This window comes from Thunnus maccoyii, chromosome 11 (assembly GCF_910596095.1).
Source record: "Thunnus maccoyii chromosome 11, fThuMac1.1, whole genome shotgun sequence".
NCBI lineage: Eukaryota > Metazoa > Chordata > Actinopteri > Scombriformes > Scombridae > Thunnus > Thunnus maccoyii.
This window is the reverse complement of record NC_056543.1, coordinates 12,614,492-12,638,240: the sequence shown is the minus strand read 5'-3', so window position 1 is coordinate 12,638,240 and position 23,749 is coordinate 12,614,492. Positions and strand designations below refer to the sequence as shown.

The window sequence follows — 23,749 nt, the reverse complement described above, 5'->3', positions numbered from 1 at the left end:
AATAACTCGCTCAATAAACCTCTGTGTCCTCCTTCTATCCTTTCCTCCATTTATTCTCTGTTACTGGATCTGTATGAGAGGAGGGTAAAAACACAGAAAGAGACAAAGAGGACTAATTATCCTTTTTTGTGTGTATGAGGCGACTCTCTCTTGCTCTTTCTCGTTTATGTACTTGCTTCCTTTCTAACCGATTTACCAACAAACCTTTCTCTCCTTCATAAAAAACAAAACAAAACAGTTTTTAAGATTTTCCAACATTTTAACCTCTTTTGCCATTTGGAGCTGCTGATGTGTGAAGTTGTTTATGTTAGAGTTTTTCTTTTTAAACAGGTGGTTGAGGTTATCCATGGTTTGAGTCTGAATCAGGGATTTAGTTATTGCTGGATTACAGTTACACCTGGTCTGTAATCTTTCAATTACATGGATACACACACACACACACACACATCACATATTCTTCCCCTCTCGGTGCCAGCAGCATTTTTACTAATAGGAAGATTTCAAGCAAGAGAAGTAAGACGACGAATGTGATGCGAATTGATGTCCCCTTCTTTCTTTCTACCTTTCCCTCTCGCTTTGTATTCTCTCATGTGCTCTTCCCCGGTTGCTCTTCGTCCGCCTTTTCTTTCTCTCATCCTCTCTGCAGACAAACGCAGCTGAGATATGGGCACGCGGCCAAAATGTGAATGTGTTTCAGAAAGTGTGCCAACCTGAACCTGCTGACCTGCAGCTTGGACAGGCTCTGTCTCTGCAGATGATGTTGAAAGTCAGCTCTCGCTGTGCAATACAGCCAGAAACACACACACACACACACACACACACACACCTCTGCTCGTATTATCAGCATTTCCTTATTTGCTTTACTATACGTAAACCTGACTGTGACGGCACAAGATCCTCCATATGTTCCTACTAAAGGATGAGTTCCTGTTTGCCAAATGCAGACAGAATGATTTAAGGGGTATTTCCGAAAGTTTCAAAAATATTTCAGAATCAGAGTCAAATGTTTTGCATTCCCTTCAAACAAACAAAACAAAACAAAAAGAAAAACAGATTTTTTTCCGACCATAAAAAAAAAAAAAAGTTCCTCCGTGTCCCTTTCCAGGCTCTGTAAAGGTTGCTATTAGCAGCAGTATAATAATTATTTATATCATTTGACTATTGATGCAGATGAAATGCAAAACCTGCAACAGAGAGAAACTAACTGGGTTCAGGTTGGATTTAACTCCTAAAGGTCAAACTGTCTGTTTCCACATCTACTAAAAACAGCCTCCAATGTCTCTTTTCTTTCCGTCTTTCCAAAACAAATGCCAGCAGGTTTTATATTTTTTAAACACTCTGCAGCGCCCGTGTTTCCCTGAACAACCTCTGGTTTTGACACCTGGTTACAGGTCACTGAGTCTGCAAAAAGGAAATGTATGAACACATAATATTTGTTATAGCACTATGAGATTCATTAGTTCATTTGCTGCCTGTCAAATATAAGGAAATTACTGTTGCATGTTATATTTCAGCAGTCTACAGTGTACTCATGACCAGAAGAGGACTTAAAGGGAAACTTCACCGCTGCAAATATGATGATTTCTTAAAACTAGGTCACCTGTGTAGTAGAAATGTGCAATTATTTTTGAGACTGGTGCTCCAGAGACTAGAGAAAACTGAGAAAAAGGCTGTAGATTCCCTGTATCGCTCTTTTAGGGGGAATCCTACAGCAAATAGAATGCATTTCACGTGTCCTTTCCAATCTACTACCGACGGTTAGCAGAGACAAAGTTGTCGGCAGAATCACAGAGAATCTCAGCAGCTGAAGTTTGTGTGTCAGGCTGCGGCTGTGACATCACTTCAGTGGTCACTCTGTCTCTTTCTACACTCTGTTGTGTCTGATTCCACAGCCCGATATTCGGCCGCGTATCATGAGACTAGTTTTCTTCCAAATATACTGGTATTAAGTATTTAGTAGTATGATATTTTAGTGTCTGATTTTCCCGCTAGTGTAACAGCAGATTGTTTTGGGAGACCCACCTCTGACCGTCCTTGAAGGCTTGAAGTTCTTCTTTGCCCTCAACTATGTCACTGCACACGTCAAATGATGGTGCCAGTGCCGGAAGAAAAACAGATTTTGCAGCTGCACCCCAGACACACAGAGAACATCTGTTTTTCACACTATATCCCTAATTAGGATAGGGAGAGATGAGGTTGAAAATCAGCGAAATGGTCCTTTAAGTTTATTAAAAATGCATATAAATTTATGAAAGTTTGCATAAAGTCACATCTAACATGAAAAGTCCTTATCGTGGTTTTTACCAGGACACTATTTTTACCAAATAGGGTTTTGTGATCAAAGGCAGGTCTCAGAAATTCTCAGAAACAAGACTTTCCACTGTGATTTATGGCATAGACATTACTGCTATAGTACATACAGTGCATGGTGTTTTATGCATGCACTCCAATAATGTGTGTGCGTGTGTGTGTGTGTGTGTGTGTGTGTGTGTGTGTGTGTGTGAGTTTTTGTTTCACAGGAACATCACAAGATTTTAATCATAAAATACGTTCTTCTTAAGTCAGTCAGAGCCAGCTGCCCAAATTAAATCCTCCTCCTGGTATAATCAATATTAAGATCTTTTCTTGATGCAGAAAGTGATGAGTTAAATTTTTCGAGGAAAATACAGCGTCAGCATCTAACTCAATGTTCCCTCATTGGCCAGTTTAATCAAATCAAACCACCGGGAAAGACCCAGAAACTCCTGACCTAATATTGAAATGTACAGTTCACTTCATATGCTGCTCAGACAGGCACTAAATTGATGTGAATATGCTTTTAGGGCATTGGATGTAATGAAATAAGGGTACACACACACACACACACACACACATACATTGTCTCTGTCACACACATGCGAGTAATGTAATTAAGTGAGTAACTACAGTATAAATTAATAATGAAAAAGATGCACACTCTTGTTACAACACAGGTGCTAAACTATGGTGACAGCCCACAGACAGGTGTGATATCAGGCTGTTTAGGTAACACACTGCAGGTTTTGGTGCAACTAACGTCTGTTGCACGTGGAAAAGATCTGTAGTAGGTTCACTGGTTACATCTACAGTCATCCATGAAGCCTGAAGAGCTTCGCTTCAGTTTTAATTTTTAACTTACTGTATCAGTTTGTGTCATATTTAAGTTTTAAAGTGAAATTGTCACACAGGCAAACATTATATTTCATTATATGTGTTCATGTGTGTTGCTGTGCCACAACGAGAGCATTAACATAGTGTCCTGTAGGAAGGGGGTCAGTGGTCAGGTTCAACTATGGGTCTGTTTTTAAGGATTTTTTATTGGGGGGGGCTGTTAACCAGCGTATTAGAAATGCAGGCCTGTATGCTTTGTTTATTTCTTTTAATCAATTTAAGAATAAAAATGGATTTATAACACTGTTTAGGATTGTAGTTGAGGGCAGATGTTATGTTTGCACAGTAGTACAAGAGGAATACCAGAGGTACTGTTCATTTTAATTGTAATTTTCTTTGGTTGAAACTTACTAATATATGAATATATGTTGTGTGTTGCACTTTGACACCGGAGATTACCTTATTTGGTCACATCCACACACGATAAACAGCTTCCTCCTTCATTTATGATTGATTGAAAGTCCTGTTGCCTCAACATCAACACATAGTTTCTGTTAGACTGCCACCTGTCTGTGTTTGTGAGGAGCAAATCTGTTATGGGTCACGTAGGATTAAAACAGTGTAAGAATTCACCTGTTAAAATGTAATTTCTGTAAGGTTAATTAGATGTAATTTCAGCACTATGCACTGTTCTTTTAGCACAGCGCAGCCGTGGTTTTAACACTTCTCCTGGTGTGAGGGCAGTATTAGATGTAACTAGGTCATATTCATTAGGATTTAGCCTTGTGTTTGTTTTGTTATCCACAGTAGAGCTGTGAAAGATTATGTAAAAGTTCTGAGTAAACTGTGAAAGTCAAAACTCGAGCTTTCATCTGGGAGCCAAGCTGCTATTTACCTTCTATTGCTGTTGGTTGTCAGTCTGTAGAATAAGACTTCTCCTACTTTCTCAGTCAGGGCCGAGCAGGATGATAAATGTTCCTATACTGTACATACATACCTCAGTAAGCCGTCATGATACTTCATAAAGAAATTCACCTTTTTACTTGCCTGATCTGTGTTACTTAAGGCACCGTTTCATACTTTCAGGAACATGTTCGGTGGTGGAAAAGAACTAAGAGCTTTTACTCAAGAACTGCACTTAAATCTGCTCTAATCAGTAGTTCCATTTCATTTAATGTTTATTTGTTAGGGACAGATACAGTAAATACAGATAACTGCATGGCAATTATCCAAGGCAATGTATCACAACATTTATAGCTACTGCTAATTTCCTAGAAAGGCCTTTAAAATGACAGATAACAGAGTTAAACTATGTCGTACATTTTGTTGACATTATAGGAACAGCAGTCCGACTCTCCAGCAGACACATATATGTGTTTATACGTATGTGTCGGCTCCCTTTATGGAAAAGGACGTCTGGCCAAAGGAAGAGTTCTGGTGCGATACTTTACAACTTCATAGTTCCCTGCAGTGATATTCCTTGTGGACAATCCAAAGGCCTGAAACGGACGCACCATGTTGCAGAGAGCCTGAGGAGCCTGAGGAGCCTGAGGAGCCCGGCCATGTAAACACTTGCAGATAAGATCGGCATTGTTCGTAAATGCAATGTAGTCGTCAAAACTTAGCATGTTCACGTCTCTCAGGATGTGACAGTGGTGTGATCTTATTGGCCTTTTGTCCAATATTTGATATTTGATTGTAGAACGTCTGTAGGGGTTCAGTCGCTGATGAACTCGCCTGTGACCACGAGATAACACAGTAACTGAGGTGTTTATATATATTTTGGCTGCGTCAAATGTTAAACAGTCTCCGATTAGTCTAAATGTGAACTGATTGACTTTTACAGTTGAACTATTTTTTTTAACATGTTTGTCAAATTTCAGGCGAGGGTCCAACATTAGATTTAGATATTTGACCTCAGAAACTTGATTGATTGACTGACTGTTGACCTTAACAACTAGTTCAGTCAATGTGAGCCGGAAGAAAAACATATGGACACTGTTTTTTTGACATTAAGTGTCAGATACGAGTTTTCAAGCCAACAGTTAATTGCTTCCAGATGCTTTGACAGTCGGTCTGTAGCTGCAATTAGCTGTTACTGCAGTTACAGTTATTATGTGTATTTCTTATATTTACTTTGAATCAAATGCGTAAAGTGAAAGGAGTCACTCATCGAGACCAAGAAGCATTATCTATTAGTTCATTGTTTTGGTTTTGCGGCCTATAAATTTACTGTATAGTTGAGTCGTATCCTGTTTCCAGTAGCAACAGGCTGCTGTCAAACAAGCTCTAATGAACCCACCAGACAGACAAAGTTACTGGGTAGATGGCCTGATGAATACTGAACCTACATTCATTAACTTTATATGGTGATAATATGTCAGGGCCTCAAGTCTTTCACTTTATTTTGGATCTTCTGCTCTGGTGGAGTGAGGGAATGTATAAACAGTCTACTGAAGAGCTCAGCGGGGGTAGTTGGCTGATATTAAGCTGATGTCCTCATCCACACTTTACTAATATCTTGGTTATTTGTTGTCCCAACCATCTCTCTGGATACTGTACCATCACATACCATTACCAGTACAGGTGACTGGTTCCCTCTTGTGTCCATTTGGTGCCATTACCCAACCTCTAACATCTACACTGAGTCGCGTTCCAGTTGTGTCAGTCAGTGTTCATCGTACCTATTTTAACATTCACCACCTGCTCTCTTGTCAAGATAATTGGTTCGTCTACCTTTTCCTGGCTGAAGGGTGATGTGAACCTGAAACACCTCAGATGGAGGATCAGTGCGCTGTTGACGGAGCAGAAAAGGGAGAAGAGGAAATGGAGGAGGATTCATTAATAGAGGGAGACAGAAGCCATGGAGTGGAAAAGGAAACGCAGGAAAGAAATTAGAGGGGGAGAAAGTCATGAATGGGGTTAAATGGCAGAATTAAAAAAAAAAAAAAACTTAATACAAGATATAATATTTATATTTTGAAGTGGTTTTCTGGGGAGACTAAAGGGGACGATGGAGCCCAATTTGGAAGCACAGAGTAATAACATCCTGTGTTGTCATCACTTGCAAGAAGATACCTGAGCACTGCACTAACATTGATACACCATCTGGGTCTCCTGCAGCAGAAAAGAGCAAAAAAAACATAGTTTCAATATTTTTTTATAGGTGTTAACATGTTTGTTACATACACATCAAATCAGATGAGCGAATTAGCAGACGTGTCACTAACCTTCAGATGTCTCTTCAGTGTCTGATTCACTGAGCCTCCGGGCATCAGATCCAGGGTAAAGTTGATAAAATCCTACTCTTTAAAAAACTGCACACATCTACAGTAAAAGAACGGTTCAAAAAGTTGAAAACAGAGCTCATGATAAGATATGTTATTTGAGACTCTGTAACACAACTTGACATTATCACAAAAAGAGTTAATATAGTCTCATGCAAAATATCTTTTTGTTGTGTATGCATGGATGGGAGTCATGCGGTTAATATGTGCAGCCAACATTTCCAAACAGTGAGTGTAAGTGTGTCTTCCAGTGTAGTCGAACAGCGATGCTCTCAGCAGCTCTGAGAAGACCTGAGGAGAGAGCGAAGGTGAAGACGAAGCATCACAGCATCACAGTGGAGGATGTTTGGTCGTCCAGTTGAGTGCAGCACAGAGAACACTGTGCATTATAGTGAAGGCTTGTGTTGCTCTACGTGACTTCCTGACATGTACTGACACGACCACAAGATACATCCCAGCCTACACAGACAGTAAAACCCTGTCTGGAGACATCCAGCCTGGGTATCGGAGGCAGACGGCAACCTTCTGGATCCACAGCAGCCGTCCACAACAACAAGTAAAAAAAAAAAAAAAGTAGCAATACTGAAAAGTTTTATGAAAATACTCAACTACACGTCCTGCATTGAAGATGCCACGAAGTAAGAATATGTAAGTAGGTTATTATTAGCAAAATGTTTTACATCACAAATCAGTAACAGTAACTGTGAAATAATTGTGCAGGAGTGAGGATGACAATATTTATAGGGCTGCGACTAATGATTATTTTCATATTGATTTTTAAGTGATTGATTCTTTGGTCTATAAAATGTTTATCACTGTTTCCCAAAGTCCAAGCTGACGTCCTCAAAAGTCTCATTTTGTCACAACAAACAGTCCACAACTCAAATATGTTCAGTTTATTGTCACAGAAGACTAAAGAAACCAGAAAATATTCACATTTAAGTAGCTGGAATCAGACAAGTTGGACTTTTTATTCTTAAAAGATGACAATAAATTTAATAGTTGGCAACTAATCGATTAATTGACTAATTGTTGCAGCTCTAAATATTTACCTCTGAAATGTAGTGGAGTAGAAGTATAAAGAATACTCAAAGCACAAAAACCTGACATGTTTATAACTATATTTATATCTATATAAATATAATTTTTATAAAATTTATGAAGACATCATAATTACATTTGATTATTGAAAATGAGTGTCAGTAACATCCTGAGCACACAGAAGACATTTTGACTCGTCATAGTAACAAAGGCTCAGGTGTAAATAATAAAATGAACAATGGCTGAAATCCATTTAGCTGCTTCAGTTTCAGGGTCCTGGTCTTGTTCACGCTGCTCACTGGGACACTTGAACAGGACATGGCCGTCGTAATTATCATAAATTTCAAACTGGTCACAACTGCAGTTCAGTCATGAATCCGAGAAATAAAATCAGGAGACATTTTCAGAATTTAACCAAATTTATTGCTCCATTTTTTTTTAAGTAAACACACTTTAATTCATTTCCTACATCAACGCATTCATCCATCAAAACTATTTAACATTCTACAATCAGTTCCCTTGATCATCACTTTCTAGAAAAGAAAAGGTATGAAGTTACAAAAATATAGAATTGGTTAGAAAAATAATCAACTTAAGTCATAAATTCAGTGTGGTTATAGCCTCCTAGTCTGAAACCTCCACTTTATAAACACTTTATGTTACTACGGACCATTTTAGAAATAACAACAGCTGTTCAGTGACTTTTCATTCTCGCAGGCAGCCGTTGTTTTCAGCTCATTTCAGTACAATAATTAACCAACAGGGAGTTTTAAACTGTATTTTAATGTGACAACAATGTAACTAATAAGAAATTTTTTTAAAAAATGGCAAAAATATTCAGTATGAAGGGATACAATCACAATTTGTAATCTGTAAAGGCTGATTTCTACCGAAATGATCTCAAACCAACGGCTGCCTGACAAGTAGGAAATAAATCTAACAGTCTGTTGTATGATGTGATAAAAATGGTTGTTAGTACTGAGATTACAGATGATTTGTAGATTTTGGGTTATGACATGAAAAAACATTTGTATTGTTGTTTGACTTGGTGTTAATGGAGGCCAGAGAAGTCAGACTTTTATCTCATTCATCCTTATATATTACATCTGTATTAAACTACACTGCAGTGGTTTTACTAGCGAAAAGAAAACAAAGACATTTAATCAACTGCACCGACACAAACAGATTTCTGAGGGGATAAATTCAGCAAAAACTGGAGTGAAAATAAATACAGTACAAACAATTCGGTTAACGATTGAAATGGTAGAAGAGAGTCAGAAACCAACAGCTGCTTTTCTGTCATTTTGGCAAAATATTCTGTTGCTTTCTGATGTCGAACCTGAGAGATTTACACTGACTGTTTTATCCCTGACATCAACATAACAAGTTCATTATGTCAGTAAAATGACAGTAGTGCATGCTGGATTTTTATAATAAACGCATCATTAATCTTTGTGGATTCACGGCTGATGGGATTTTAGAGGGAATCTGAAAATTTGACTCTAAGTTTGTCTTCTTTTTGATATCCAGACAGTTGGTTGGGAAATAAAGGTTAAAAGACTGATTTATATTTTTAATATATCTCTAATAAATAATTTAAATTACATTCTAATAATAAATTAAGTAATAATTTTTTTTTATAAGTGATTAGAGGTTCCCTCGTGCTTTTAAAAAACAGAAAACAAAAGGATATTGCACTCAAACATAACCACAGGAGTCATTTCAAGGACCCGAAGACCAGAGAAGGATCATAAACTTGGAAGTGTGTGTTGTTATTTTAATGTTCCTAAATGATCTAAATCTGAAAACATTTATAACACAAACTGATGGTTTCAAATGATCAAAGCAAATTTATAAGAAAGAAATGAAATGAAAGAAAACGAAATGCTTAACGTACTTTGACGTTTTTATAGACTAATGTAGCTAATCGGCTATAAAAGCAAATAAAATCTCAATGAAAACACACACACATACACACACACACACACACACACTCACACACACAGTAGTTCATTTAACTAAGTGCAGTAGTTCATGAGAAAATAGCGAACATGTTGAAAATGTTAAATATTCTCATAAAACGGGCCGACCTACAATCAAATCATTTCAATCTGCCGACGAGTTGATGAATCCTCAATCAGACGACACAACCTCTCTAACAGAAGTCTGAAATATTCCTTTTACACAGTAACTCGACAGCCAGTTTTCATGACAAAGGGAATGTGAACGTTACTAGTTGGTGAGTTGGTAACTGTGAGTGCAACATTAAAACTCCCTCATGTAAAATGTGTTCGTTATATGATCGTTCACATCCAGAAACACAGGAATGAATGTTTCCTTTACGCTCAGCTGATCGGTGTTCCCTCATTAATCATATTAAATACAGAATCGTGTCGCTCTGTCATCCTGCTGGTCAGTTTGCTGGATATTAGTTATGAATATCTGAAGTCAGACAAACTGTGGGAGAACACACAGGTCGAGATTACAGTACATGAGTGTACAAGTTTTAAAAACATAAATAAAAAATAATTCAAACAGTGTCAAGAAAGTGAAAATCTGTTTAGTGTAATCTGTGAGTGAAGCATTTAAAGGATATAATATCGTCCAGTTCGGGGTGTGAAACGGGAGCAAAGTAAGATGTTCATACAGTTATGCCTGCGGGAGCATAACATGACACAAAAAAAATTAAGTTGTTTTTCTTTTCATTAGCTACAAGCTTTCTGGTCTGGTAATTTTGGTTTTGTATTGAAGGAACATCAGACCACAGCTGAGGTTTTTAAGCGCCTTGAGCAGTTTGTTCTGTTCTGTACTCACAGACTTTGTACACTGTGAGTCACACTGACGAGTTTAATTTAGACGGGAGAAGCGGAGCCTCACGTTCGGTCCGCTCTTCAGCTGCTGCAGCTGCTCACTGATGACGTAAAGCTCTGATATCTACTCAGGAGGCTCCGTGTGACCCTAAAAACTCCATCTGTGCCTCCTGTTGTTTCTCTGCGACCGGTGAAAAGTATTAAAAACAACGAAAAACTCCTTCTGTAAAACGCTACGAGTGCTAACAACATGCCCAAGCGCTCTTGTCTCAACTGTTCATTTTACACCAAACTGAAGTTACATACAGTCAAACACTGTATACAGTTTCAACTTACCCGTATGCGACTGTAGGTTTTGCAGTATTTAAAAGAGTGCAACACTGAGGTCGGAGATGATCTCCATAATCTGACAGAGTATCTGGTTACTCGCTCAGTTTCACTGTTAAAATTCAGTGAAATTAAACACTTGGAAAGTTTAGATTTACAACTTTAAAATCTTGAAGTTAAAGAGTGCTTGGTTATTACAAAATATTTACACCTTTCTCCTTTTTTTTTTTTTTCAATTATTCGCCCATGTTCCCTTTGACACGCGTGTTTCAGACTTCATCAGAGACTCGTTAGTCTCTTCACTTTGCCTGCAGTGTTTGGAAGCTCTGATAGAAAACAGAAGAAACACATATATACGATACAGTACAGAATCTCACATGAGAACTTATCTTGTAGTAAATTAACTTGTCGGAAAATACTATAAAATACTTAATGTAGTACTTAATGAAAACTGCGCTGTTATAACAGTTTTGCAAGCAAACTGTCTGAGACTTTTACATTCTGTTTGAGATGAAAGGATGAAAATTGAGTTAATGTATTGCTGAAAATGTTACACAGGGATGAATCCCTTGTAGGTAAAGTGAGTGTTTTTCTAAACTGTAATCTTTGTTTTTTAGATTTAGAGGTTTTCTGAATGACTTGGTAGTTTAACAAAGTGCATCAACAACAGAGTCACTGACCAAAACACCGAAGCTCAACCCGACACAAATGATCTGATACCAAACAAGTCTGATTTAAACTCTGTGTGACAATTAATCAGCTAATCAGACATTTTTTCTGCTTGTAAATATTCAGGTTTGAGCTTTGTATAAACGTTAAGTGCTGTCAGATAATTACTGCTGTAACAGGAGAACTAATCCAGTGAAATGAGTTCAGGTTGAGATGATAATGCGGTTTTCTAATGTGTCCAGAACATACCGAAAAGGATCGACACTGAACGAGGTACGAGACATTTTTCGCTCTTCCCACCCTCTGCTCAGCCAAAGTGCAGCTTCCCAGTGGCCACCAGTAGAAAACTGGTCGTTCGACTGGTTTTGCTACAGCAGCTCCCGTGTGTAAAGTGTCGCGCTGCTGTTTTCGCTTCCTTCTTCTGTCCGATGCTTATGTGGTCGACTCCCGCTGGATCTGGATGTAGCAGGCCTGCAGCACAGACACAAAGACGTGTTTAAAAAAGTGAATGAATAGAATAGAAACAGAATTAATGAATGATTGGTGATGATGAATACGTTAATAATTGCTTTTAAGACATTTCTAATCCAAACAAGGATCCAGATTTGTACCAAAATACAAAGTAAAAGACAGTTTTTGAAGAATACTGTGACTGAATTCTGGGAATATTAGAGTTTTGCACAAAACTTCGCAAAGTTTTGTAAGTGTTTTCTCTTGCTCATCAGTAGATTTTGAAGGACTGTGCATGTGGAATCTAAATTTGGTTGCAATTGTGTATTATGCAAAAGTATCATGATGACAATTTATGTCAAACAAGCCATGAAATTATTAAAAATGAGTGAATAAATAGATAAATATAAAACAAACTAAAGAACAAATGAGCAAGTGAATGAAAATTAGAAAAAATAGAAATATACAGATAAGTGTTTGGGTTAATGAGCAAATAAATTAATAAAAAAAATTTTAAGAATTGCTGAAGGTGTGATTCATTTTAAACTCTACACCATTTGTAAAGGTGTTTTCTGTGTGTGTGTGTGTGTGTGTGTGTGTTTCAGTTTACAACAGTTTTAAAAGAATTAAGTTTAGGGTTCAGCATTTTCTGTAGTTGTCATGCTTAAAGATCCCCTACATTTTGTTTGTTTGTTTGTTTGTCTGATATGGTTTTTCCACAAAAAAAAGGTTAATTTCCTCATTAAAAATCCTTAAAATTACATCTACCCCTTCTACCTAATTTACAAATATCCAGAATCAAATGAAAATGCAAATATTTTTAATTTCAAAAGTTAAACTGCTGGACATAAGACGTCTCAAGGAAAAGTCCATTCTCAGCATATTTACACCAGGTGCTTCAAGTCTCCACATCACACTGATGTAAGTTGAATATTGGACCATGATTGGCTCCAAACTAGTTGTGATGTCACAAATCACGCTCATGGGTACACACCTTAAACTCAGATTTAAGGTGAGAACAGAGAAACTTTCCTCTTCAGTAGCAAAACGTGAAAACTTCTAGTGTCAAACTCTGCACAGTGAAGCTCAAACAAGCGAAGTAACGAGAAGAAACACAAATTTTTTGAGTGAAAGAGGACTTTAAGGTGTTGCTGGTGAGGTAGTTGCTGTCGGTCCCACCTTCAGTGTGGTGAACATCAGTCCCATCTCTCCGTGCTGAACGTTGGGATCCATCAGATCTTCTATCAGACTCACCTCGGCTCCCAGGTTCCTGATCCTGGTCGACAGAACAGTCACAACACAACAAGTTCAGTCACCAGCCTGCAGCGTCCTAGTAAGTGCGTGTGTGTGTGTGTGTGTGTGTGTGTGTGTGTGTGTGTGTGTGTGTGTGTGTGTGTGTGTGTGTGTGTGTGTGTGTGTGTGTGAGAGACCTCGCCCGGAGCACCACATAGAGGAAGAGAGGCAGCAGGTCATCCATGCACCACAGGAAGTTACCATCCAGCAGAGGCTTTATCTCCTGGGTCAACTCCTCAAACGTCTTCTGGATGACCAGAAGTTTGTCTGATGGAGTGAAGGTGGTGCTGCGTGTGAAGGAGAAGTTCATCGTTTAATTATGCACATAATCATGAACGATCACTTCCAGCTTTAAGGTTAAGAACTGAGATCTAATGTAGGAATAATCTGCCAAATCATGTCATGGACGGGTATTGCTTGGATTAAAACTGATTTAAAATGAGACTTCTGTATAAATAAAGCTGAAACGTCTTCAGTCCCTCCGTCCGATCTTCACTCACAACTGTCAAATCTGAAGACTGTGTTTCAATTTTAACACCTGTCTCTGAATGGAGTCCCGGTGCAGATGAACTGTCACCAGCGCAGGTCAAATTAAATCAAATCTTGACCTCGACACGACTTCTCACAAATATGTTTGACATATTAGTTATTTGTGATTTTCTGTTATTTTTATACTATTATGATGTCAGATGTTTCTATTAAACATAGTTAAAGTTCCAAAACTTGAGGTAAACATGTCAAAGAAGACCAGACTTCAGCCTGCACTGAACGCTACATTTGTAATGTTTTATGCGGATCATGTACGGATGTATTTGAGAATTTGACATCGCGGGTGAAGAACGAGAAAAAGAAGTGAAATCCTCCTACTACTGTTTGTTTACGCAACATCTGGAGCCACCGGAAACTTTTGGAAGCTAACCAATTAGAACGCAGACAAGTGCTAAAACAACCTGTTTCAGACAGAGGCTGAACTGAGGGGCTGCATAAAGGGCCAGTATAAGATAAATAAGGAGATTTGCAAAGATTTTCCAGTAGAGTCCCAGAATATAAATATGATGATTTGTTCCTTTTAGGAACAAATCAATAGTCAATAATGACTGTTGGTGCTTTCACAAAATATTTACACAATGAGATTTTTGATTAAATAATCATCAGTAATGTGGATAAAGACAAATAATAGATCAGTCTGGTAAATTCAGAAAATTACATCATTTTACTAAACCAGGAAAAGAGTATTTATGTCATATCACCATATTATGATATCCAAAATCTAAGATGATATCTAGTCTCATATCACAATATCGATATAATATCGATACATTGCCCAGTCTTACTTGGGAGGTTGTGTTACTGTCATGCCTGCTGTTACTAAGCAACCAAAAAAACTTGTATCTTTTAGGTTTTTAACAGTGGTTGGCAACCAGCATTGCTTGACCTTTCAACTGGATGTTGTGACGTCCTTGGACAGAAAGGGTGAAGCAAGTCCTGCAGAGCAGATTGGTTATTATTATTGTCACATGACCTGCGGAGCACTTGTTGCATTCTCCGCGGTACATCTTGGTGCACCGCGGAGGTACCCAAAAAAACAATGTGCAAGGAACGCACTTTCGGTTTTGAGTACGCATTGAAAATGAATTTGTGTACGCAAAAGACGCAACATCTGAACAGCCCTTTAATCTTCATCCCTGAGAGCCATCTTTTAAGGCCGCACTTACTATCAACAGCTCGACCGATTCAGAAAACCGTTTCACACATTGTATCTAAACCGACCTGTTGACACTAACGCTACCTCGCACTCGCTAACAGACTTCAATGAGATCTAAAGTCACACCAGGTCAGAATGCAGCTACCTGATTTGCTGAAGTGTCTCTACAGCGGAGACAAAGCAGGCATCTTTACTGCTGGATACAATCTGTGATAGAGGAGATACAACAGGAAATGAAAAACAGCACAACTTTACACAGGTAATCAGTGATGTGTGTCAATTATATGGAGAAGGATAAAAAAAATAAGAAATGTTACATGTAGAGAAAACACTGAATATATCTGACCTGTTTTTTCTCTCCAAGAATTGACATCCACACCGGCCAGAACTTCCTACAAGAGAAAAACATTCTTACTGAACAAAACAAACTAAAATACCTGCAAAACGTAAAATTGTGCATCAATTATCAGGTCATTTGTTGAATTTTAACACACACACACACTTTGTGAGCATATAGTGAGTGGGACAGCATTAGAGGTGAGGTTAAAATTAAATGTGTGTATTATGAATTATTTTATTTCTCTACTGTATGATTAAAATTAGAAGTCCCCCCCCCCTGTTGTCCTTATTTTCCCTTCACTTCCTTACGGAGTCATTCAATTGTAATCTACTTTAAAAAGACGCCTTTTGTAATTAATCTCTTGTAATCGAGCTGTCAGGAATGGGCTGAGGTGTGATTTTGGTGTAGTGGGCACAGTCTGAACATTACGAACTGAGACTAGATGTAAATTATGAATGAAATAATCTCAGTATGTCAGAGCTGACGTGAAACACAGACGGTACTTAGAGACTCTAAAATGTTGGTTTGAATGGAAGGAAACAACCAGAACGACATCGCTAAACTTACCGTTATCCAGACACAGTTTATTTGTGGGTTTACATGTGTGTGTGTGTGTGTTTGTGAATGTTCACACTCACTCCTGCACTCCCAGGAAGCTGAGCAGTGACTGATCGGGCTGTTTGTTGAGTCGGAGGATGCGGTCCCAGTACTGGGCCTCCTCCGGCTCCTCCTGCAGGCAGTACAGAGTAAAGAGAGGAGGATAGAGACGTGGAAGCAGCAGAGGGAGGAGCAGAGAGGAGCAGCTCACCACCACAACACAGCTGGAGGAGGTGAAGGAGGAGGAGGAGGAAAGAAAGGGAGATGAAGTATTAACATACAGTTTGTCTTCAGCACTGAGACGAATGATGTCATCTTGTAAACGAACCATCGTAACTGTTGAACTCATCGACTGATCGTTACCACGTTTGATTGATTGTTTTTATTGTCAATGTGAAGATTTTTTTATTCACAAATGTATTTTTTTTAAACCAATATTTTCTCTTTTCCTTCATGATTTTACATATTTTATAAACTTAAAAGAAAAAAGAGTTTATGCACAATTAATTATTATAACTACATTTTTGCTAACTTTCATAAGACTTGATTGTAATTTCTATTTACGATGTTTAACACCTGGATTGTGATGAAATGGAAATTGTTTTTTGGTTAATAAAGTCTTTTAAAATAAAAAGATCGTAATGAAGTTTCAACTTTAAGCCGCATAACTCCCAAAAATACATGCTACAACCTGACCTGGGACTCAGGTCTGGACCAGTATTCCTGGTTCACATGTCTCGTCCATCTTAACCTACTTTTTGTCTCGAGTCGGTTTAACTGCAAGCCTAATTTTTGAATGAACAGGTTTATTCATCCACTGAACACATGACAAATTACTCGCTCAAAGAACAATGATAACCAGAAATATAAAAAGCAAAAACAAGTCAAATTTCTTCCAAATCTTGAAGTTTTAAGAGCAACGAACAGTCAGAGACAATGTATAAAACCAGACCAGTTTGCTTTCCTGATTGTTTAGCCAGATGCAGAGTTTTCTCCACTTTCCCTGTTCACTACTAAACCTCACTGATCACTTATTTGTTGGGAGCGACGAGATGTGTCGTGAGAAGGGCAGAGAGCGTAAAACCGAAACCCAATTTCTGATCATCTGCCACAGCTGTTAGTTTTTAGTCCGTTTACACGGCAGGATTATCTGTCTAATACTGTCTGATACTCACTCTGATGTGTCCGAGTTGTGTCTGCTTTTGGATGAAGAGACGGGGGGGTCTGGGATGATGCCGCCATCATCTGGTAACCCAGGAAACAGAAACCTGCAGGCAAAAACGTTTGTTATTAAGCTGGACCTTAAATATCTAAAGTTAACTGTGTGAGATGTTTTTATTTAATTTCTTCTGTGCCATCATATTGTGTTGGTGTTGATTTTGTGGTTTTGTTTGGAGATGATCAGTTGTAAACTGTGTCATGACCTGCTAATATACACACACACACACACACACACATATATATATATATCTACATACACATACATATATAATCATACATCTAATAATCTGCCATTTACTCTGTGGACATGTATGAGTCTGACTACTCTTGAGCTGTAATTGAACTTAGTTTGCAAAGATTAGCGGCAGATTTGTGTCATTCATGTTAATATCAACTCTGAACCATCAGTGTGCAAAACAGACACACACACACACACACACACATTTCTTGTCCAGGTGCTGAGTCCAAAAAAGATTGTAGATGATTTCTGCTTCTCAAGGACTTGCAACACTAAATGCTCTGTTTGAAAAAGGTATTAAAGGTGTGTGTCATAGAGTAAATAGCCTATAATCTATCTGTCAATCAATAAAACTTTGTTTGTATAGCACCTTTCATACAGATTAGTGTAATTCAAAGTGCTTAACAGATGACTGACAAGCTGATAATAACAGAACAAATGTAAACAGTAAAACAATTTGAGACTAATGCACAGAAAAAGAAATTTTATAAAATAAAATAATTCTATGTACACAATGTTAATTTGCACAGCAGTACAGCAGAAATATGCACTAATTATGTGACACTGACACACACCTGAGTCACTTTGATACCTCCGTACCTGCTGAAGAGCCAAGCTGGACTTGTAATGTTGTACTTTTTCCAAATATAATAAAGAAAAAAAAAATCAATATCAACTCTGTAGACACAACTACAGCAAAAAGACATGAATTTGGAGACAAGACCAGTCCTTGGAGTTGTTTTAGATTCAACGCACCGGTCAGCACAATATTTAAACGCATTTCCCTCCCACCAGCCTTTCTAAACAGACATCATAAGAAAACTAAAACCCTCTGCAATTCCTGAGTGAGTTTCTCCAGTTTTTCCAACCACAGTGGAAAAAAACATGGAGTCTAAAACGCAACGCCAACCTGAGGGACCTATAAGGGCTGAGCAGTAAAAAAGGGGAACAACGAGTGAGACGTCAGAACTTGAAGCTACCTCACGATGCTGTAGAAATGTGTGAGGTAGGCCTGGACCTCCTGGACAGCCTGCCTGAGCAGCCTGCGGTTGGATCCCACACCGACGTAAGTCATCCTGTAGACGGTCACTAATGTCTCCACCAGCCAGCCCAGAGGGTGGTGGGGCGTCTCACATGCCTTAGATACGCACACACACACACACACACACACACACACACACACACACACACACACACACACACACACACACACACACACACACACACACACACACAATGAGTCATGATCACTGATTCAGTATGAGGTTAAAGCAGTAGTCATACCCTGCAATGCTACTTTTATGAAGGTCATGATGTTCAACTGTTTCAGTAATGTGTTACTTCAACTTTATAGTCTTTTGTTGCTGTTGAGTTGGATACTGAAAAGTGTTTCTGACAATTTGTCCATTAATAAAAATGAGGGTGGACAAAATATTAGAAACACTTCTTAGTGTGTCAAACTGGCGACTGAGTGCATTTTATTCTTATTTCTCAGCCTATATATTGTACAATACTCTCTACCTGACAAAACATTGCACAGAAAGAGAGAGACAGTTTCTCACAAGCACACGTGTATGAGATGACACACACACACACACACACAGTTTCCCTCACAGTCACATGTACCTTGGTGAGATATCTTCGTATGTTGTCATAGTTAGCGGTGGTGACTGGTTCTCCGTGCTGAGGAATGAACTCCAAACCCTCCAGTATTTTGGTCTGAGATCTGCTGAGGTTAGGGCTAAACACACACACACACACACACACACACACACACACACACACACACACACACACACACACACACACACACTTATTTTGATATACAGCCATACATCTCAGAAAGGTTCAGTCAAGTTTATAAATGCCTCTGTGTGTGTATTTCAGTACGTTCACATGCACTAAAGTAAGCATGTTACAGTTGGTTTTCTCTGATTTTTTAATTGTAACGTTAATGAGAAACCTGGTTACTGTTATCAGGGGAGGGCATTAGAAAAAAACCCTGTTTTCCCCAGGTAGATTTCTCCTGCAGAGCGTAGATTTCTGTGTAACCAGGTTTCTAATCGTCTTTTTACAAGTACATATATGCATAACAAAAGACTCCAGACAGAGAAAGTGGAGTGGAGCGGCTGGAAGAAAGGAGAGGTAGTTTAACACGGAGTGATGCGGCCTGGTATGTAAAATATTTCCATCCAAAGTTTGACTAAAACTGTAATAAAATAGGTCGGTTTCAACCACTGACCATTTAAGTATTTGTTTAATTCACACACTCTGACTGCTCTGACACACTCACACCAAAAGAAACCAAAGAAAAAAAAAAAAGTCAGAACGCAGGGTTGTCTATTGCTAATACAGTTAAAATAAGTAAACGCTTCCAAAACAAGGTCAGGGTCTGTGGATTTACAGTAACCAGGTTGTTAATGCACTGATTGTGTGTGTATCTACCAGTGTCGACGTGCACTTGTTATAGTAACAGCGATGTTCTCCCAGGCTGTTGTCCGCTCTCCTCTCACTGCACTGTCGCAGCCCAGTCGACTCCAACATTCGTCAAACACGCAGGTCCACCTCTGACCTGCGGGCACCACGTACTGACCCAACCTGCTGCATACGCACACATTTGAACATGTTTAAATACCAAAAACAACATAAACGACAGATTCTACAAACCGTCATGTCTTCAATAACACCTCACGAGAGAAGCTGATTAAACGATTAATCGATTATCACAATAGTTGTCGAATAAATTTCTGCAGATTGATTAATCGACTAATCGTTGCAGCTCTAGTAGAATATCAAAGACATAGAGATGTACATGCAAATATCCAAATAAAACTTGTGCAGACTTCAACATTTGCTGCTCAACTTAACATTTGAGCTCAGGTAGCTCAAGTTAATTCCAGGTTTAAAAGAGTACAACTCACAGCAGGTTGTTTCTGTCTTTGTCTTCTGGTCCCTCGACGGCTGGTTTGTAGTACGTTCCAACCACCTTCAGCCCTGTAGTCCATTCTCCATTGAACAGGCCCTCTAATGAGTCACCGTTAGCCAGGGATAAAACTCCCTGGAAGAAGAGAGGGGGAGTTATGCTTGTGTATAAAACTATATTCAGTATCTTGCAGGTGGCCGCGTGTAGTTAGCAACATGTAATCATTTTGTAGTAAGTTGAAATAAAGTACACAGAGACAAAAATACAACTGATTCATGTTTTGACTGATGCTGAACAAGAAAACCAAATTACATTCTAACAAAGCTGTGAAGATTTCTGTAGCGCTACTGGCACACTGACAAGAGCAATCAGCAAGTGCTTATCAAAAATCAGACAGGCAGCAGCAGGCAGATGTGGTAAAAAACGTCTGTCAGCATGAGACACGGACAGAATATCTATGTGGCGAAGAATAAACAATTGTTAGAGCCAGACAGACAGCCGGAGCACAATAATAAAAAGAGACGGAGATGTTTTCTACCTTCCCGCTGACAATCCAATCATCAGAAAACTCCCCGTGGAAAGCTGTGTTGTCCTCTGACACCAGCAGACCTGTACCCTGATAGAAAATACACATCGAATTTCATAAAGTCATATTATGGATCTACAGTAATTAGGATTGTGTCCACAGATTTTTTTGTATTGATCACAGAACATTTGTTCACTGTTACTGTGCATTTTGTCATACTTTCAGATTTCTGGCTGCAGGTGATTCATTCACCACAATTGGTTATAGCTATTAAGTTTGGATTTCCACTGTGTCATCTATTGTAACAGGACATTACATCTGGGAGGCACTGTTGAGATACATTTTCTTTCATTATATTGCTCTCTTAAGTCCATTGGTGTTTACGGTTGATGTGAGAAAAATCAAAGCTCAGTGGCGCCATCTTCTGTCTTTACATGACACTACACATCAGCCGAAACTACCGATCTTCATCTCCAAATATATATAATACATTTGCGGCTAAAAACAGAGGGAATTATTAGCAGATGATGAACTTCAGGTTAACTAATATCATAAACACTGTTTATTGGTCCATATCTTACCAGATAATTAAGTTTGGCAGTAAACACTCGCTGTCTGGGTTGGAAATCGAAAACTCAGTTTCATGAACAGACTCATCAGATAGTTGTTCAGTTGAATCTCTGTACATCAAACCATGTATTTGTCATCGTTAACTTACACTCATCTTGTTTTCTCTGAAGGTCCCTTCATAGTAAACACAGTGCTGAGTAACAACCACGGCGTTCCCGTGCCTCTGGTCGTCCACCCATAGTCCCATGTACTTCTCACCTCTGGAAAAACAAATGACAGCAGTGATCAATGTTCAGTGATCACATTTAAATTCACTCAAAGCACAATTTCACTGCAGCCAGGATAACTACTTACATTTACACACATAGGATCACTTGTTTCAAAGTTGTATCCTTGCATGCTTTATTCCCAAAACTGACTACAACAACACTTAGAGGAAACCTCCAGCTGAGAGCTTAAATGCTTTCTACACAGGAAGCGTTCTTGTGTTTAAAGACAGAGCCGTTAATCAGACCTGGTGATGTCATCATAGACTCCATATCCAGTCTTCCTGTCATGGACCCACTGGCCGATGAAAACGCTGGAGGAGGTCCTAGCCAGTTTACCGGAGCTCAGCATGCCGTAACCGTGACGCTGGTCATCATAGAAACAGCCCTCGTAGACCTCGCCATTGGCATACCTGGGAAAGACCGAGACAGACATGAACACACACACACATATAGTGACCCTTTATATGTCAATGTGTAGAGAAAAACACCAACACTTGAGTCACTAATATTACCTTTAAATTTGTGTCAAGTACTGCTGCTTCAAATCAAACATGACACTAGTAATTCATGGCTCATTTTGGTGACATTTTTACATAATTATACAATCATACAACATTATATGCAGGTCATTTGTCATTTGCTACTCTCTACTTTACTGAAAGGTCAATAGAAAACAGCATACTGACTTGTATTTGCCGAAACCATGGATCTTGCCCTCTCTCCAGTGTCCTTGGTAAGTATCTGGTTTATCCAGTAATTTGTTAGGCATTTTACACTCCCCGTAGCTGGAAGGAAAAATAACAATTATACGAAGATATGTTGAGACAACAGTTTCACAACATAACACCTGGTTGATGTACTGACCCGTCCTCCAGTCCGTTCTTAAAGTTCCCGCTGTAGGTCCGTCCATCTGGCCACTCCATGTTTCCTCTGTAAAAGCAAATATATTTTACTATCCAGCTCTTTCTTTACACAGTCACTTTTTTTTTTTTACACTCGGTGGCCATTTAATTAGCCACAACCAGGTAGAATCAACTTCAGCTAACTTTGACCAACTTAAGATTCAATAATTCTGGAAACTGTGAGTTCACAGTCCGAACTGATTCACTGATTCCCTGCAGGTACTTTAATTGCTGGTTCATTTACTTGCACCTCTCGCCCCACAAGTCTTTGATACTTTAAACTAAAGACACTGTCATCATCTTAAGGGGCTGCGCCATTACAGCTGCAACGATTAGTCGATTAATTGGCAACTGTTTTGAAAATTGATTAATTGTTTTGAGTCATTTTTTAAAGAAAGAAGTGCTAAAATTCTCTTGTTTCAGCTTCCCAATGTGAGATTTTGCAGTTTTTCTTCGTTTTACATGATTATAAATCGAGTGTATTTGGGTTTTAGACTGTTAGACAAAATAAAGACATTACGAGATAACAACTTGGACTCAAACTAGGATGGATATTTTTCGCTATTTTCTTATGTTTAAAGAATTAAAGAAAAAATATGAGAAAATAATACAGGCTGTAGTCTGCTGGTCGACTGGTCGATTAGTTGGTCGATATGCTCTCGTCCAACTAAATTCTCATTGGTTGAATAATCTCCGTGTTATTTTCATATGAAGAAAAGTTCTACATCAATAGCTTTCCAGGAGTAATCCATTATTTCCTGCGGCGGGAGGGACAGACTAACAAATTACCTGTGAAAACGAGAACCCCCGCCAGGCCAAAAAAATATTTTTTAATATTTAATATCCGAATGAATGGTCAATAGCGTTTGGGAGTCTCTGTGCATCGCTGTTCTGGTACGTGAGTCGTTGCCTGGGAAACTATTGGTAGCGTGGCTCCGTTAAAGAGTATGTTTGCGTAGCGAGTGGGAAAGAGCGAGCGGCAGAGAAGTGACAGTGGATGTGAGTGGGGCAGAGGAAAAGGTTAGTAGTAAGTTGTCAGTCTGGCAGTAAATGTACAGTACAGACTACAGTGTGTCAGTTAATAAATGCTAAAAAGTCACGTCTCCCAAATGCTGGAAAAGTGAAGGGGGTTAGCTCCAAAGTTAGCAACAATGGGTTAGCCTAACCTGAAGACGCAAAACAGAGAAATACAGAACAGTGGCTGCCGAGTTTACTGTGCACTCTGTCTCATTACATTATGTACAATTTTAGTCGACCAAGATATTCTTTGGTTGACTACAGCCCTAAAAATAATTTATAGATAAAAGTTGTTAGTTGCAGCCCTGCCCACCAGTGGCTCGGTATGTTTTGACTAATCAATAATTATGTTATTGTTGTGTGGTACAATAGGCAGGTATGAGCTGGGACCATTTTCAATACTCTCCTACTGCAATATCATCATAGTTTATAGTG

General features: G+C 38.7%; 1 protein-coding gene across 5 annotated transcripts in view; it reads right to left on the bottom strand.

The window, feature by feature from the left end:
* Nucleotides 1-796: 796 nt before the first annotated feature.
* Nucleotides 797-23,749, bottom strand: part of LOC121906948 (alsin-like) — a 48,234-nt gene continuing 25,281 nt past the window's right edge. For 2 of the 5 annotated variants that reach the window (XM_042426198.1, XM_042426199.1), the window contains exons 25-40: nt 22,260-22,325; nt 22,082-22,180; nt 21,641-21,805; nt 21,275-21,386; nt 20,569-20,646; nt 20,029-20,165; nt 19,553-19,708; nt 18,734-18,848; nt 18,088-18,245; nt 16,824-16,916; nt 15,690-15,872; nt 15,058-15,103; nt 14,857-14,918; nt 13,144-13,293; nt 12,893-12,989; nt 8,278-11,734 (exon numbers count right to left, since the gene is read on the bottom strand). In XM_042426198.1, the coding sequence (XP_042282132.1) occupies nt 11,696-11,734; nt 12,893-12,989; nt 13,144-13,293; nt 14,857-14,918; nt 15,058-15,103; nt 15,690-15,872; nt 16,824-16,916; nt 18,088-18,245; nt 18,734-18,848; nt 19,553-19,708; nt 20,029-20,165; nt 20,569-20,646; nt 21,275-21,386; nt 21,641-21,805; nt 22,082-22,180; nt 22,260-22,325 (1,756 nt within the window). In that variant the 3' untranslated portion in view covers nt 8,278-11,695. Of the gene's footprint in view, nt 827-8,277; nt 11,735-12,892; nt 12,990-13,143; nt 13,294-14,856; nt 14,923-15,057; nt 15,104-15,689; nt 15,873-16,823; nt 16,917-17,682; nt 17,743-18,087; nt 18,246-18,733; nt 18,849-19,552; nt 19,709-20,028; nt 20,166-20,568; nt 20,647-21,274; nt 21,387-21,640; nt 21,806-22,081; nt 22,181-22,259; nt 22,326-23,749 lie in introns of those variants that run through there. The other 3 variants (XR_006098771.1, XM_042426200.1, XM_042426201.1) reach the window with 3 other exon arrangements.